This window comes from Ursus maritimus (assembly GCF_017311325.1).
Source record: "Ursus maritimus isolate PB19 chromosome X unlocalized genomic scaffold, ASM1731132v1 scaffold_X1, whole genome shotgun sequence".
Taxonomy (NCBI): Eukaryota; Metazoa; Chordata; class Mammalia; order Carnivora; family Ursidae; genus Ursus; species Ursus maritimus.
The window spans coordinates 72384345-72399364 of record NW_024423319.1 but is presented as its reverse complement, the minus strand read 5'-3'; the positions used below and the strand labels follow the sequence as shown (position 1 = coordinate 72399364).

At 45.0% G+C, this 15020-nt stretch overlaps 1 protein-coding gene across 1 annotated transcript; it reads right to left on the bottom strand.

Moving 5' to 3' along the window:
• Positions 1-115: 115 nt before the first annotated feature.
• On the bottom strand, positions 116-11710 carry ARR3 (arrestin 3). Its single transcript, XM_040622856.1, has 16 exons — positions 11694-11710; positions 11371-11401; positions 11160-11220; positions 10918-10962; positions 5436-5635; positions 5253-5312; positions 5009-5076; positions 4208-4343; positions 3934-4018; positions 3599-3671; positions 3082-3219; positions 1442-1525; positions 1152-1175; positions 911-963; positions 602-611; positions 116-229 (listed from the first exon to the last, which is right to left on the bottom strand). The coding sequence occupies exons 1-16, from the start codon at positions 11708-11710 to the stop codon at positions 133-135; spliced, it is 1182 nt and encodes a 393-aa protein (XP_040478790.1). The 3' UTR covers positions 116-132.
• Between the last annotated feature and the right edge of the window lie 3310 nt (positions 11711-15020).

Below are 15020 nucleotides of genomic sequence, written 5' to 3'. Positions count from 1 at the left end.
GGTGCTGTTCTCTGGTGCCATCACCCTCCCGGAGAAGGAAATTGCAAAGAGATTGCCAGGCACGTCTTGGACAAGCTGCTTTATTAGAGCGCTACAGTGGGGGCTCCCGCACAGAAGCACCAGGCGAGGTGCTTAGCTTCCCTCCTCCCCCTCCGCCGCCATGGCCTCCTGGCTGTCTTCCCCGCGCTGCTCCTGCCGAGTAAACTCCTCAATGACTATGTCCTCAGAGCTTGCAAAGCAGCAGAGGGGAATGCAGGGTTAGGAACAACTTTCTGGGCATCGTCCACGTTCACTCCCTTCCTGTGGTCCCAGAAAAGTGACCCCTTTTCTGCTTCCAACTCAGATCTTCCCCCTCTAGGTAGCTACCCCGGGGAAGGAAAAAGAAAAATGGCAGGGCTGAGGGGGAAGGATTCTGAGAAGAGCAGGGGGTGGAGGGCCTCCGAAAAGCACTGAACTATGACACGAAGCTAAACCATATGTTTCCACAGCACAGTATTGAAAGCAACACTCCAGGGAAGCTTTTTAACATTTCCTTCGTCATAAAATGGAGGGTGGCAATGGGGAAAGGGGGATGGGGCTTCCAGGCCTCACATTTCCTTACCTAGCAGCCTCTGTAGCAAGCATGGAGAGGGAGGGGAAAACGGAGGCGAAGCTGATGCAGGGCTCTTCAGTTCCAGGAAGATATGCCTTGTTTCTCTTCCCCCTCTCTTTTTAACCCTCTCCTCCCTCCCCTCCCCCAACACACACACACACACACACACACACACACACCCTGAAGACCTAGGAACCCAACCTGCCTATTGCTATACATTCTCTACCCAAACTGCCAGTCCTTGATTCCTGAGATCAGAACTGCTTGGTCCCCAACACTCAGGCCCACTGTTCCTATCAGTCCCACCTGGTCACTCACCATGTGATGGCTTTGGATGCATCAGGATCAGGGGCAGCTCCACACCAACATCGCTGCAAGGATTCCAAGGGAGAGTCACACATCTCCCACCCAGGCCACTCCCTGAACCTCACCCCCTCAGTTTTCTGGTCCTGGGATGTCCTCAGACTCTCCTTTGGTGCTCTTTCAGTCCCCTTATCTCCTCTCCCTCCCCTTCTGGCCCCTTCCCCTCCCCCCACAGCTTCCCCCTAGCATCTCTTACCTGGCTATCAGGTCACCTAGGATGCTGAGGGTAGAATGACACCGTAAAATTAGCAGCTGGAAATAGAAAGTGGCAACCTAGTTTTACTAGGGGATAAGGGATCATAAGGCCAACTCGGCCACAGAATAGGTTTCTGGAAGGGAAGGTGGCTTGCCCACTGAGCTCACAGGTTTGGGAAACTGGTCCGGGAGAAGGGGTGGCGAACAGCTCGATTGGGTCAGTCCAACGAAGGGAGAAAACAAAAGTGGCTCCCCAGCCCCTGCCCAGACAGACCCTGAACCCTCACTCACCCTCCACCAGACACCATCAGGTTGACTCTCACTTTGTAGGACACCAGGATCCCCAGGAGCTCCTTGTTCATTCCAGGTTGAAGACTGGAGGTGGTAGTATGCAGTCATTGTTTGTTGGAGGGTGGGGGGATTAATTCATTAAGTCCCTCAGTCCCTTCCTGTGCACCTTTTCTAACAGGCCTTCCATGCTCTCATCTCTCCTAGTCATTGGAATCACATTTCTCTTCCTAAAGTCCAGTTTTACCATGTCACCCTCTGCTCAAGAGCCTACCTCTCTGGATAGAACTACGAGGCTTGGCTGGCCCCACCCAGCCTCTCGAACCTCTTCTGCCCTAACTCCCTAACACCTGAGATACAACCTAAGCAGACCCATCCTCTCTCTATGCTCAGAACATGCCATGCGGATTCCCACCTTCCGGCCTTTGCCCATACTATGCTCCCAATTTGGAATGCTCTTTTCTTGTTCTGTTGCTATCCAGATCCTACGCGTGTCTCAAGATCTATCTCATTCTGTCACCTCCAGGAAGCCCTCTCCAGCTATGCCAGCTTCTTTTAACTTCTATTGAATTTCTAACCTGAACCACATGTATAAACGTTTAACCTTTAGATTACATTTGAGTTCCTCTTTGTTCCCCACCTAGGCCATACATTGACTGAAGGCCAAGACTGTCTAAAACTTCCTTGTATCCTCCCACATTGCTAAGCGCAGGAATGAGCATGTAACAGGTGCTCCATGAAAACTCACTGACTGGAAAATAAGACACAGAAAACTGTATGATATTGGGAGGAAAGTCTCTTCATGAATCTGGAATACTGATCCTTTATCTATAAAATAATGCTCTTTGGACGATTTCTAAGGGTCTTTCTAGCAATAACAATCTATAGCCACAAGATTGATAAGGCACGGAGAAGGACAGGGGGCAATTAGCACTCATCAGGTGGTGGCAGATGGCTTTTGGTGGGAGACACATCTAGCACTAGGGCCTCCAAAGACATAGGGCCAAATGAATGACTGGATAGAATTCTATCAATTCCTATTATATCATTCTCCTTTTTTTGGTCCTCCTCCTCCTCCTCCATTTCTCATCTCCTAGTCTTTTCACTCCATTTCTGTCTTTGCTAGAGAGCAGCTACTCTAGAGATCACAGTGTTAGAGCCAGACAGCATATGGTAGAACGTTTTCCACCTCTGCCACTTACTAGCGACGCGGGCTTGGACCAGTTCCTTCATCTCTCTGGGTCCTTAAGTGTAAAATGGAATAAGAGCACATATCCAGCTGACTTTAATGTGATTCTTATAAAGATATAGTATGTATATATATGCATGTATACACATGTGTGTATATATATACACACACACATGACCTTTGTGAGCTGAGCAATATACAACACAGGGAATTTTCCTCACTGCTTTTTGCTTTCTTGCTGCCTGTGACCTAAGCCTGGGCATTGGTCCCATGGGCATTATTTAGCCTCCTGTGTTGGCCCTCAGGCCTGCAGGGGTCTCTGAACACTGGACTAGGGACATTTAAAAAAAAATAGGTAGGCTTCCTTACAGGTGAGAGCTCAGAGCTGTATACATAGCATGCAGAATGGGTAAGGGGATAGAAAATGGAGGTTGGGCGTCACATGTGAGCTTACATTGTGCTAGAGGCCAGATTGGTATCACCATGCTTGAGTTTGCCATCCAGCGCCAGGCCCTGTTTCTGGCAGTTGGCAGCCAGGAGCGGGGTTACTGCGAAGCTCTTAGAGAAGCTGGAGTTAGCAGCTATAGTCTCCCTTCAAAAGGAGAAGAGAAGAACTTAGGCGAGGCTTGCCAGTTAAGTGTCCTTTCATTCCCAAGACTATCTTGCACAATTCCACAAACCTACTGGAAAGCAGGCATGTCCGACTGTGGAGAGTGGGGACAATTCACTCTGGTGGGAAATCTTTATGCCCCTGACCTCTCTCAGCATTTTGATGGTCCTCTTGTGTGTATCCACCCTCTAGTTCTCCCAGGAATCCCTCCCTTTCTCTACATCAGCCCTCACCTTGACCTTCCTCAGTCCTGGGTTCTTACCCTCTTCCTTCTTTCCCCAACCCCCTCCTTTGCCTCCAGTCCCTGACCCTTTTCCCACCAACCCACCCCTTGGCTCTCTGAGCCCCAGTGCCAGCTCACGTGAACTCCTGAATGAACACGGTCTTGGTGTACTTGTCTAAGGAATACAGGACAACGTCTGTGATCTGGTCCACTGAACAGCCAGGAAAAGCACATGATTATAATCAGACAGTCATCCTCAAGACCCCAACTCACTGCCCTCAGATGTGACCTTATACATGGGTACACTGTGCATGATGCACTAAGATGTGCTTGTGGACAAAGATAGGCATTTTGATAAGCCTGCATTAGAGGGAAGGTGTAGATGAATGCAGACTGGGTAAGTGGGGCAGAGATTTGGAAAATGACCAGCAGATTAGGGACCAGGTACAAGGGGAATAGGAAAAGAAGCTCACCTGAAATCTTGATTTTTTTGATGACCTTGTTGGTGGAGTTGTTGATAGAAACATTGACAGAGATGGGTTTGCCGTGGTAGTGAACCTGAAGCAGGGGGGAGAGGCTCATCACGAGGTTGTAGGGAGAAACCCCAGATCAAGACCTAGAATTCCTGTTTCCTTAACACTGTTGCCACCCTGGCTTCTGTCCCTGTCTACCCAAGTTGGAAGTCGTGAAGAATCAGGGTTTCAGAGGGGTTCCAGGGTAAGGGGTCAGGAAGTGGGGGTCACAAACCTCCCTGTCCATCCAGGCCTGCAGCTGTAGGGGCTGAGCTGACAGAAGGAAGCGGCGGGTAGTCTCGGCACAGGGGCCAGGGCCTGGCTCCGGGGGTGCAAACTGTATTTTCCGAACCACCAGCCGCACAGAGTCTCTGAGTAGAGGCCAAGAGGTTAGCCAGAACATCTCCTTGGGGACTCACAGACCATTTCCATGACAACCCCATGGCCTGGTCCTTGCTTGGGGTGGGGGTGGGTGGAGGTGGGGGTAAAGCCTCCCCCCAGAGAATTCCTCTAGACCCTCAACGGAGGTATCTAGGCCATGGGTCGGCGAACGATGGCTCACTGGCCAAATCTGGCCTGCTGCCTGTTTTTAGATGGCCCAGAAGTTGAGAACGGTTATTGCATTTTTTAAATGGTTGAAAAAAGTCAAAGAACGATAATATTTCATGACATGTGGAAATTATATAAAATTCAAATTTTAGTGTCTATAAATAAAGTTGTATTGGAAGACAGCCCAGCTCATTCATTTACATACTGTCTCTGGCTGCTTTCGCACTACAATGGCAGAGTTGAGTAGTTGCAACTGAAACTATAGGGCTGGCAAAGCCGAAATATTTATTTTTTTGGCCCTTTCCAGAGAAGTTGGCTGATTGCCCTGGAGCAAGGAAGAGAAGCCGGAGGGGAATCAGAGCTGGACCTCTGAGTCGGCGGTGACTGCACTGTGGAAGTTAGAAGTAGGGCTCTTTCTGTCCTGAGATCAAGATCTGTTTCCTAGCACAGTCTGGAGGCAGGTATTTGGGAGAGGACCGATGGCTACCTCTTGGAGATTTTCTCCTCCAGGTTTTCAGCACAGAAACTCTTCACTTCAAAGTCAATCCCACAGGCCTGCAAAGGGGGCAGGGGCAAAGAGAACTAATTTTCCAACTATCCTTTCCTCTTGGGTCTCTAAGGAAATGCCTGACCCCATCTCTGAGCTGTCCGTTACTCCAGTCTTGTCCCTTTGTCCCTCCGTCCCTCTTCCTGGCACTATTTCTCCCTCTTTCTCAGAATCCAGACCTCACCTTTCCTGCATCTTCAGGCCCTGGCTGCAGTGTCACCGAACAGGGAAGGTTAACAGCCATCTGGGGGATCAGAAAGAGATCAGCAAACAGCAGAAATAGGGCCCCCCTTCCTTTTTTTTCCCTCTTTAGCTTCCCCTCTTAATTTCCCCTGGAAACCTTGCCCAGGACTGGGGGGGTCAGTACCTGCAGGGTAAAGGGGTGGGCATTGTCCCCCAGCTTTTGCAGCAGTCGCTCCTGTAGGATGGTGAGGGGCCCTTGGGGGCTGGTGGACTCAGGTGGGAACACTTGCCGCACCTGTACATACAGATCTTTGCGGAACGTCAGACCGATCACATCCAAGTCATCGTGGCCATAGCGGAAGGCACATGTCAACGTGACAAACACTGCAGGCAAAGGAGGAAGAGAGTGACCTGTCGTGCCCGAGGAAGAAAGGAAGTTCTTAGATGGCTCGGAGGAAGACACGGAGAGACAAGGTAATATGATTGAAACCATGTGGCCATGAAGGAAAGGATTAATAAATTAGATTACAGTAAAATTTTAAACTTCATTACGTTAGGAATCTTTATAAACAACGAAACAAGCAAAAACCTGGGAGAAAATATTTGCACCATGCATAGCAAACAAAACTTTAGCCTTCCTAACCTGAAACAAATGAACGTTGTGTGTCAACTATACTTCAACAAAAAAGCTTCACATTTGTGATATATAAAGAACTCCTGCAAATCAACAATTTAAAAATCCCAATATAAAAGTGTGCAAAGAGTATGACGAGGCTCTTCGCAGAAACACAAAATAGAATGGCCAATGACATATGAAAACATGTTGGGGCTCCTGGGTGGCGCAGCTGGTTAAGCATCTGACTCCTGGTTTCAGCTCAGGTTGTGATCCCAGAGTCGTGGGATCAAGCCCCGTGTTGGGCTCTGCACTTGGTGCGGAGTCTGCTCGAGATTCTCTTTCCCTCTCCCTCTGCCCCTCCCCCCTGCACACTCTGTCTAAAATAAGTAATAAATCTTAAAAAAAGATATGAAAACATGTCCAGTCTCATTAGTAATCAGATAAATGCAGATTAAAACCACAATGAGATAACATTTCACACACACCAGATTGTCAAAAAATTTAAAAGTCTGACAATACTAGGTGTTGGTGAAGTGGGAGTGTACATGAGGATAGCCACTTTGGAGAACTGTTTGGCACTATCCAGTAAAACTCAATCTGCTCATATATTATGACCTAAGAAGAATTTAGAGGAACTCTTGCTCATGTTTATGAGGAGATACATATGAGAATGTCCATTGCATCGATATTACATTTGTCATAGCATAAAATTAGAAATAATTTCAATATCAGTGAAAGAATGGGTAATATAGTTATGGTATATTCATATAATAGAATGCTAAGCTGAGGTTAAATGAACTAGAGCTCCATGTATGAACACGGTTAAGTCTCAAACTATTGAGTAAAAAAAAACTAGCTTCAGAATGATATGCACAATCTGATACCATGCATAAAAAGTTTAAAAGCATATAGAACAATGTTAGGGTTATTCACAGATACATGAATATGCAGTAGAAGTATAGAAACAGCACAGGAATAATAAACACCAAATGCGGGATAGTGGTTCCCTGGGCTGGAGGCCAGGAGAGAAGGAGGGTAGGAGGAGGGGGATGGGATTAGGAAAGGACACATGGGAGAACAGTTTGTTTCTGTAGTTCTTTTTAAAGCTAGGTGGTGGGTACAGGGTATTTATTACATAATTCCCTAGGGTCAGACTACCTGGGCTTGAAGATGACTTATACGAATCCCTCGAGTTCTCTGAGCCTCAGTTAATTCACCTGTCAATAATAGGAGTTCTACATATGTTATTTAGACTTCACAACAATCCTCTGAAGTATCATTATTATTTTTAAAATATTTCATGTTCGTAAATAATTTTTACATCCGATGCAGGGCTTAAAATCACGACCCCGAAGTCAAGAGTCACACACTCTACTGACTGAGCCAGCCAGGCGCCCCTCTTCTGAAGTATTATCATCTCCACTTTATAGGTAGAGAAAATGAGCTCAGAACTGTTAAGTGACAGCCCAGGGTTTCAACCCAGGCCTGTGTGACTCCAAAGCCCAGACTTCCATATGCCCAGCCTAAGTCATAAGAGTCATGAGGGTATAAGAAATCCCTTTGGAAACTGTAATTATAGATGTGAATGATGATGACGATCATGGGAATATTGGCAGAAATCAGATAATTATAATTGCACTCACACTTACACAGCTGGTACCTAAGATTAGGGGCAAATAGAAAGCCACTTCAGTGAACTAGTGGAATGTGGGATGGGGTGCAGAGGGCTACCTGTCCAAGGACAGAGTGACAGAGATTGACGGAAGGAAAGAGGTAGAACAGGGGTGATAAGAAAGAAGGAGAATCTTAATTCTATCAGGAGCACTGACCCACAAGAAAAGTACTGACAGCCACACACTAGGAGAAAGCAACTTAATTTAATATTTTTAAGAGATCAAAATATCGACCAGCCAGAATACCTGCTTTTAAAATTAAGAAGAAGGAAAGTGAATCTATATTCAAAAGATACAATGAAGACTGAGAATAATGATAATGGTAGTATTTATAAGGACTGGGGTAATGGACGGCCCCATATACTGCTGGAGGGAGAGTCAATCGGTTCAATCATTTTGGAGGGCAGTTTGGCAAAAATAGAAAGCTTTAAAAATGTGTGAATGTGGGATGCCTGGGTGGCTCAGTCAGTTAAGCATCTGCCTTTGGCTCAGGTAATGATCCAGGGGTCCTGGGATCGAGTTCTGCATCAGGCTCCTTGCTCAGTGGGGAGCCTGCTTCTCTCTCTGCCTGCGGCTCCCCTGCTTGTGGTCTCTGTCTCTCTCCCTCTCTGTCTCTGACAAATAAATAAAGTCTTTAAAAAAATGTGTGAATGCCCTTTGGCCATTCATTTCTTTTATTTATTTATTTATTTATTTATTTATTTATTTGACAGAGAAAGAGAGAGAGATAAGGCTCTATCCCAGGACTCTGGGATCATGACGCAAGCCAAAGGCAGATACTTAACCGGCTGAGCCACCCAAGGGCCCCTGGACATTCATTTCTTCTCTAGGCATTTAGTCTAAAGAAATAATTGGACAAGTAGGAAAGATTGTGTGTGTGTGTGTGTGTGTGTGTATACATACACACACATGTATGCACTTCACAGCTTTGTTTATAATAGCAAAAAATGTCTGATTGAAGATTGGCTAAATATATTATGGTACCCCCATGTGGTATACTACTAGGCACCTGAAAAATGCATAGATTTCTATATATTAACATAGGTGAAAAAGATTAGAAAATACTATTTATGATATTGCATTTAAATAAAAATATAGCTATTTTGCACTGAAAATATGAATACATATGAACTAAAATATTATTAAGTGATTATCTTTGAGTGATAGGATTGCAAGCCTCTTTCTCCTTCATCTGTACTTTCTAATTTGTCTACAGTGGAGACAAACTTCACAATTTTCAGAAGATGTGACAAATAAATTCCCCTTGGCTTTCAATTATGGCCAATTAAGGAGGGAGAAGAGAGAGAGAAAGAAAAGGAAAAGGAAAAAAGAAAGGAAAAGACAGAGAAGGTGAGAAGGAGAGGAAAAGAGGTAGCTGGAAGGAAACATGGGGGGGAAGAAATGAAAGAGACGAGGAATAAGACAGAAAAAGATCAGGAGGGATGAGGCAGAGGGATACGTAGTAGCCCCTGAGGTGAGGGTGGCAAACAGGTGGATTATTCTGGCACAACCCCCTGTTTGCAGGTGGGGAGGGCATCACCTCCCCCACCCCCACCCCCACCACTTCCTGGGTCTTCAGCAGATTAGGATCATCCTTTTCGTGTGCTAGAAATTAGCTCGTTTTCATTTTTAAAAATTCACCATCTATTCTAAAGTTATTGATTTAGATTTGTGTCTGTTAGACAAACAGTACATCTTAATTGTGTGAAAACCAGAAAATACAAACAAAAAATAAATCAGAGCTCTGCCATCATACATCATATTGCAGAGAAAACTGCTGTTATTATCTCTTGCACTTGCTTCCCCGCTTCGGATCTCTAATTAAACATAAGGCTACCTTAGATATTTGTGACATTGCCTTTTTAAAAGTGAACTTTTTATTTTGAGATCATTGTAGATTCACATACAGTTAAGAAACAATACAGAGAGATCCCAGATAGATTTTTGTTAAACGATGCATCTATACTGCCCTACAACTGGCCTTTATCACTCAGTAGTATAGTATAAGCATGTTTTATATCAACAAATGAAACTTGATAGAAAAAATATTAGAAAATCTTGCAAATAAAATCATCTGCATAAAAGTAACAAAACATATAAAAGAAACAAGGAGGAAACTTACGAAATAGACACAACTTAAATGAATAATAATAAAAAATTCTACTAAAGGGCATAAAAAAGATTCAAATAAAAGGAAAAAGACATTTTACTTCTGGATCAACATGCATGTTCTAAACTAAATATTTCTTTCTGTAGGTTATTCTGAAGGTTATTCTGAAGATTTTGTAGGACTGTGAAAAAAAGATTTAGGATTTTTTTTTTTTTAGAGTACAGAATAATTGAGAGTTTTAAGTTGGTTAATTTACTGGCTATCCCCCAGAATTCCTCTGATATTTAAAACTGGCTGTACTGCTTATCCACACTGTTTAATCAGAAATACTAAGGTTATTGTATCTCACAGTACCTAAAGGTTATGTTTGGACTGGTATTCATCAATTTGTTCTGAGTCTTTTTCGAGTCAAACCCAATTTTCAAACTTACTGAATCACAGAATAAAAAAAATTTTTAAAAAGCAGTGCAAAAATATTTCAGCGTATATTTCTATGGTGTTGTGGCCAGAGTAATGTCTCTTGTTCTGACTTGGTGGAGCTATTGTTTTCTTTGTTTCTTTACCTGGGATTCCCCCACCCCACCACAAAAAAAGATAGGGGGTTTCCCTGCACAGAAGGAGAGGTGGAAACATATATACCAGAGATTGCAAAATGGCAGTCTGAGGGTCACATCCAGCCTAAGGAAAAATAAATGTTTTTTGATCTATCCAGGCCTTAAAAAATCTTTTAGTTAGCTGCCAACATTTGAAGATCAGGAAATTTGCATGAAAATATGGATTTCTGGAATACTGGATCTTTCCATAGCCAGTCTAAGCCCATGTTCAGTTTAGCAACAAAGCAAGAGGACCACCAAAAATAATAAAGAAAGTCAGAAATTTTAGAAAGAAACTATTTTAATTCCAGCACACATATAAATTTTGTATACTTTTGAAATAATTTCATTTATATTTTAGAAATATATCTATGTTGAATATTATTTGGGGAAGAGGTATCATAACCCTTTTAGAATTTGGGTCTCTGAAGGTCTTATTCTGAGCTTCATTTCCAGTTCCTTTCCAACAACCGGAAAATTTGACCACACTCGGCTAAAATTCCCGGTTGTTTGCCCCCACCAGACAAGGCATTCAGTTCCCACCACTTTTTGATTTTCTTATACCCCTCTGGTCCACTCGTCAACTCTACTCATTCAGGTTACTTTTCGGGCATGTGTGACATTTCAGTTTGGGGTCCCTGGCACATACAAAGGCCAAGAGAATTTTTACTTACTCTTTCGATCTTTTAAGTAATCAGGGTCAACCAGGACCACACCATCTGTGTAGAGAGGGAGAGATGGCACCGTGGCCAGGAAAAATCCTTAGCCTATGAAACAGAAGTCGATCTCTGAAATAGTTCTTCCCTTTTTCCCTTTAATTGGCCTCCTCTCCTTCATGTTCCTTTCTTGGCTTTCTTTTAGTTCCTGGCTCCCATTCCCTTCTCCCCAGGCTCTTTCCCTTTTTGGACTCACTGACCAATGGGATCCACCATGTCCACATGGTCCACGAAGTCCCGTTTCCCCAGGTAGATGGAAAGCTGTTGTGGAACAACCTCACATGTTAGTCTCATAATCACCTTTGAATGGGTTCCCCTGAAGCCCCCAACGCAAACCCTTAAGACCTTGAAGGAAGTACCCACCTATCCCTTTTGCCCTCTCATTTGCCCAGCTAGGCCAGGTTCTCTCACCTTCCCATTGGAGCAGGTCTTCTTATACACCCTATAAAGAGAAAATCACAAAGAAAATAGGGAGGGTCATCAGGAAAGAAGGGAAGAGGAAAAGAAGGGAGAGGAAAGGAAGGGAAGTGGGGGAAAAAAGGAAATATTCCTCGGATTAGGAGAAGAGGCCCAAGGAGCACGAAATGGTGCAAAGGTGGAGGAGGTAATTGGAGTAGAGTTCAAGTTACAAGTTGAGGAAATGTTGGAAACTCCTCTACCCCAAAGGCAAGTACTTGCGTTTGGGGTAGGGGACAAGTCACAGATTCAGAGAATTAGAAGGAGTTCTTACTTACCTTGAGATGTTGGCCATGGAGTTGATGGTGAGCCTTTTCTGAGAAGAAGGAAAGAAGGAAGAAGGCTCAGTCATTTGGTCCCTATTCTCCTTGCCCCACTCTGGGATACAATCCAGACACACCTAGTGTGGTGTAACCTTTCCTCCTTAAATAGACACCTCACCACCGTCAAGTGCCTTATATTCTCCCTCCTGCCAAGGTTACTTATTCAGTCATACTCTCACCCATCCCAGACAGGGTGAAAAAAAACCCCTATTTTTACAAATTGTCGACTAACCATACTATCTATTCTCCAGAAAGGGTATGGCTTCCTGGAATAGCTGGGGCATTCTTGAGCACCTTCACAGAGAAGGAACTTGTCTGGAAGGGGGCTAGAGAGAAGCCTCCATCCAGACAATTTGAGGAAAATTGGACTGGATGAGGCTGGACATCACCTGGCACACAGTAGGTGTCAAGACATGTTTGTTAGACACATGAATGAATGAATGAAGAAAAAATGGATTCTGTCCATTTGCTCCTACAGTGGATTCTGAGCCTGAGTTCACTTCATGGTGGCCTTAACTCTCAGCTAAAAGAGGAGAAAAGTGTGGGAGAGAATGGGTTGGTGTCCTCATGCTCTTGGTTGCTGGTGGCAGAAACCTCTATGGAGGTCGAAAGCCTTCCTTGAATCTATTCATCCCTCGTTTCGTCTTCCCCCGATTTTCCCATTCTTATCCCCATCTGTGTCCCCAGGTGCTAGACCTTGGAGTAGGGACCCTTAGAGAGAGGGAGACGTCTGTCTAGTGCTTCTCTTTGATGCATATCAGGTCTGGCCTGAGGGGTGAGCTTTGGTGAGCTTCCAGAGGTCTCTCACAGGGTCTCTCAGCCCGAGTACCTGCTGGCTGTGTCAAGAAAAGTGCCCTCAAGTGCTCCTTGATATATTCATGGGGATGCTAAAGGAAAGGGATATGGGACCTACTATGGGCTAGAAATAGAGGACTTTGGACTATTACCTGGGGAGAGAGATGAAGCTCACATCCGTCTCCAGCTCTGGTTGCTATGCTCGCCTCCCCAGCCTCTTATACTTAAGGTCCTTTGAATGTTTAGACTGGTGGGGGTCAGGGAAGAAGAATGGAGCTGGGGGGCATAAAACACTGCTTTATAAATAGCTCAGGTGCCAAGAGTTTGGAAAGCAGATTAAAGGCTAAAAGATTAGTGGCTAAGGATTAGCAGGTTCTTGCTGCTGGGACAGGGTGGGGGTAGAGGGTTGAATCTGATGGTGTTAAAGTCAGGGGAGCTTGAGAAGGGGAACTACAGGGTTATGAGGCCTTGAACCTAAGGACTAGGATCAAAGGGAAGTCAGAGACATTAAAGGAAAAGCATGGTGAGGGATAGAAATAGGAGGGCTCAAAGTATGGGCCTTTGTGGGCGCCTGGGTGGCTCAGTGGTTAAGCATCTGCCTTCTGCTCCGGTCATGATCCCAGGATCCTGGGATATAGTCCGCATCAGGCTTCCTGCTCAGCGGGGAGTCTGCTTCTCCTTCTGCCCCTCCCCCTGCTCATGCGCACTCTCTCTCTCTGCCTTCCTCTCTCTCTCTCTCTCTCTCTCTCTCTCACACACACACACACACACACACACACAAAATAAAGTCTTTGGGAAAAAAAAAGTATGGGCCTTTGTGGTCCTGAAAGGAGAGCCTTGTGTCACACTCTAGTGTTTCTATATTTCTTGATCAGCTATTACAGGACACACAAAAGCCAAGGGTATGGGAAAGAATACGCCTTCCCCAGTCCCCCATCACACGGGGACTTGGGACTCTTGAAGCCTACTGTTTAGAAACCCTGATTATCCCAGCTTATGTGCACAGCAGGAGTCAATCTCCTCTAAGTGGGGGTGGTGACTAGGGAGTGGAGGCTAAGTGTGTTGAGCTGTGTGTGCACATGTCTTGAACGTTTCTTGATGGAGAGGAAGGTAACAAAGGATTCTTGGCCCAGGGGCAGGTTCTCCTGCAGGGATGCTGCATGTGGAGGGAATAGGCAATTGACATCTGTATCACTCCCATCTGGAGTAAATCTTCCCACCCAGTTTTTTACTCTCCCCAATCCCTGAAACTAAGTCCATGCTACAGGCTCTAAGCAGCTTCCCTTGCCTCATATGACCACTCGTGGAATTAGAGATATTTCTGTCCAACAGCTGCCAGGACCCCCACAATGGCAACAACAAAAATAATCTTCCTTTCTTGGCTGTCCTTCTCACAAGGCCCAGGTCCAGGCTTTGTGGATGTAGAGAACATAGAGACAGAACCTCCAAACTCTGGGGATACAGGACCCTACCCTGCCTCCAACCCCTCATAGAGCTGGCTGGTCTTTAGTATCTATCCACAGATGCCTGCCCTCAACCTGCCACAACAGGGTGTCCATTCCTCAAAGGATGGCCATGGCTGTGGCTGAGAGGGCTGGGCCTTTCCTACGTCCTGCTCCCTACTGTGGCTGCTGGGCAGCTGTCCTGTATTCCTTTTGTACAGCTAACTGTGTTAGCCTTTGCCATTCCTTGCTAATATACACCCCAGGAGCTTGTCTTTTAGTTGCTATTACTCTGCCCTTCTCAGGGATTTTCAGATAGAGCTTGAAGCCCAGACTCTTCAGGGACTATAGTGGGACTGAAACTAATGCTGGACATACAGGAAAGAGTTATGTACTTGCCAAGGTTGGTGTCTGTGGGAAGCCAAGATTTCAGAATCAATGTACTTTTGGACTAGCCTTCAGCCCGTTTTTGTCTTCAGACCCACGCTTAAAGTGTATACCCTCTTTCAGCTCAGATCCATGGTCCTCTCAGCAGGAAGAAAATAGATCCGATAGGTCTTTAATTCATTACTCTAATTGAACTTAAATCATTATCTCTCTTCCAGGGGTATGTGCCTTTCTTGGCCGAGGTATAATTTATAAACAGCAAAATGCACAAATCTTAATTGCACAGCCTGATCAATTTTTATCTACTGTGGTAGGCTGAATAATGGACCCCAAACATATAGGGTCCTAATCCCTAGAACCTATGAATGTTACCTTATATGGCAAAAGGAACTTTGCAGCAATGATTAAATTAAGGATCTTGAGTTGGGGAGATTATTCTGAATCATCTGGGTGGGCCCTAAATAACCACTAGTCTCTTTATAAATAAGAGGAAAAAGAAGAAGAGAGAAGGAGATTTGACTACAGAAACAAAGCAATATGAGAACGGAAGCAAGATGCTATGTCACTGGCTTTGAAGATGGAAGAAGAGGCCACAGTCAAGGAACGCAGTTCTGGATGCTGGAAAAGATGAGTGCATGGAGTCCTCCCTGCCCCCCCC

Bases quoted from the DNA above. Each gene is read 5' to 3' on its own strand.
- ARR3 (XM_040622856.1), bottom strand. The intron at 3,672-3,933 runs GTGAGCTTCTTT...CTGGCTGTTCAG, and splicing joins CAAAAAAATCAAGATTTCAG to TGGACCAGATCACAGACGTT. The intron at 3,220-3,598 runs GTGAGCTGGCAC...CTCCTTTTGAAG, and splicing joins GTGTTCATTCAGGAGTTCAC to GGAGACTATAGCTGCTAACT.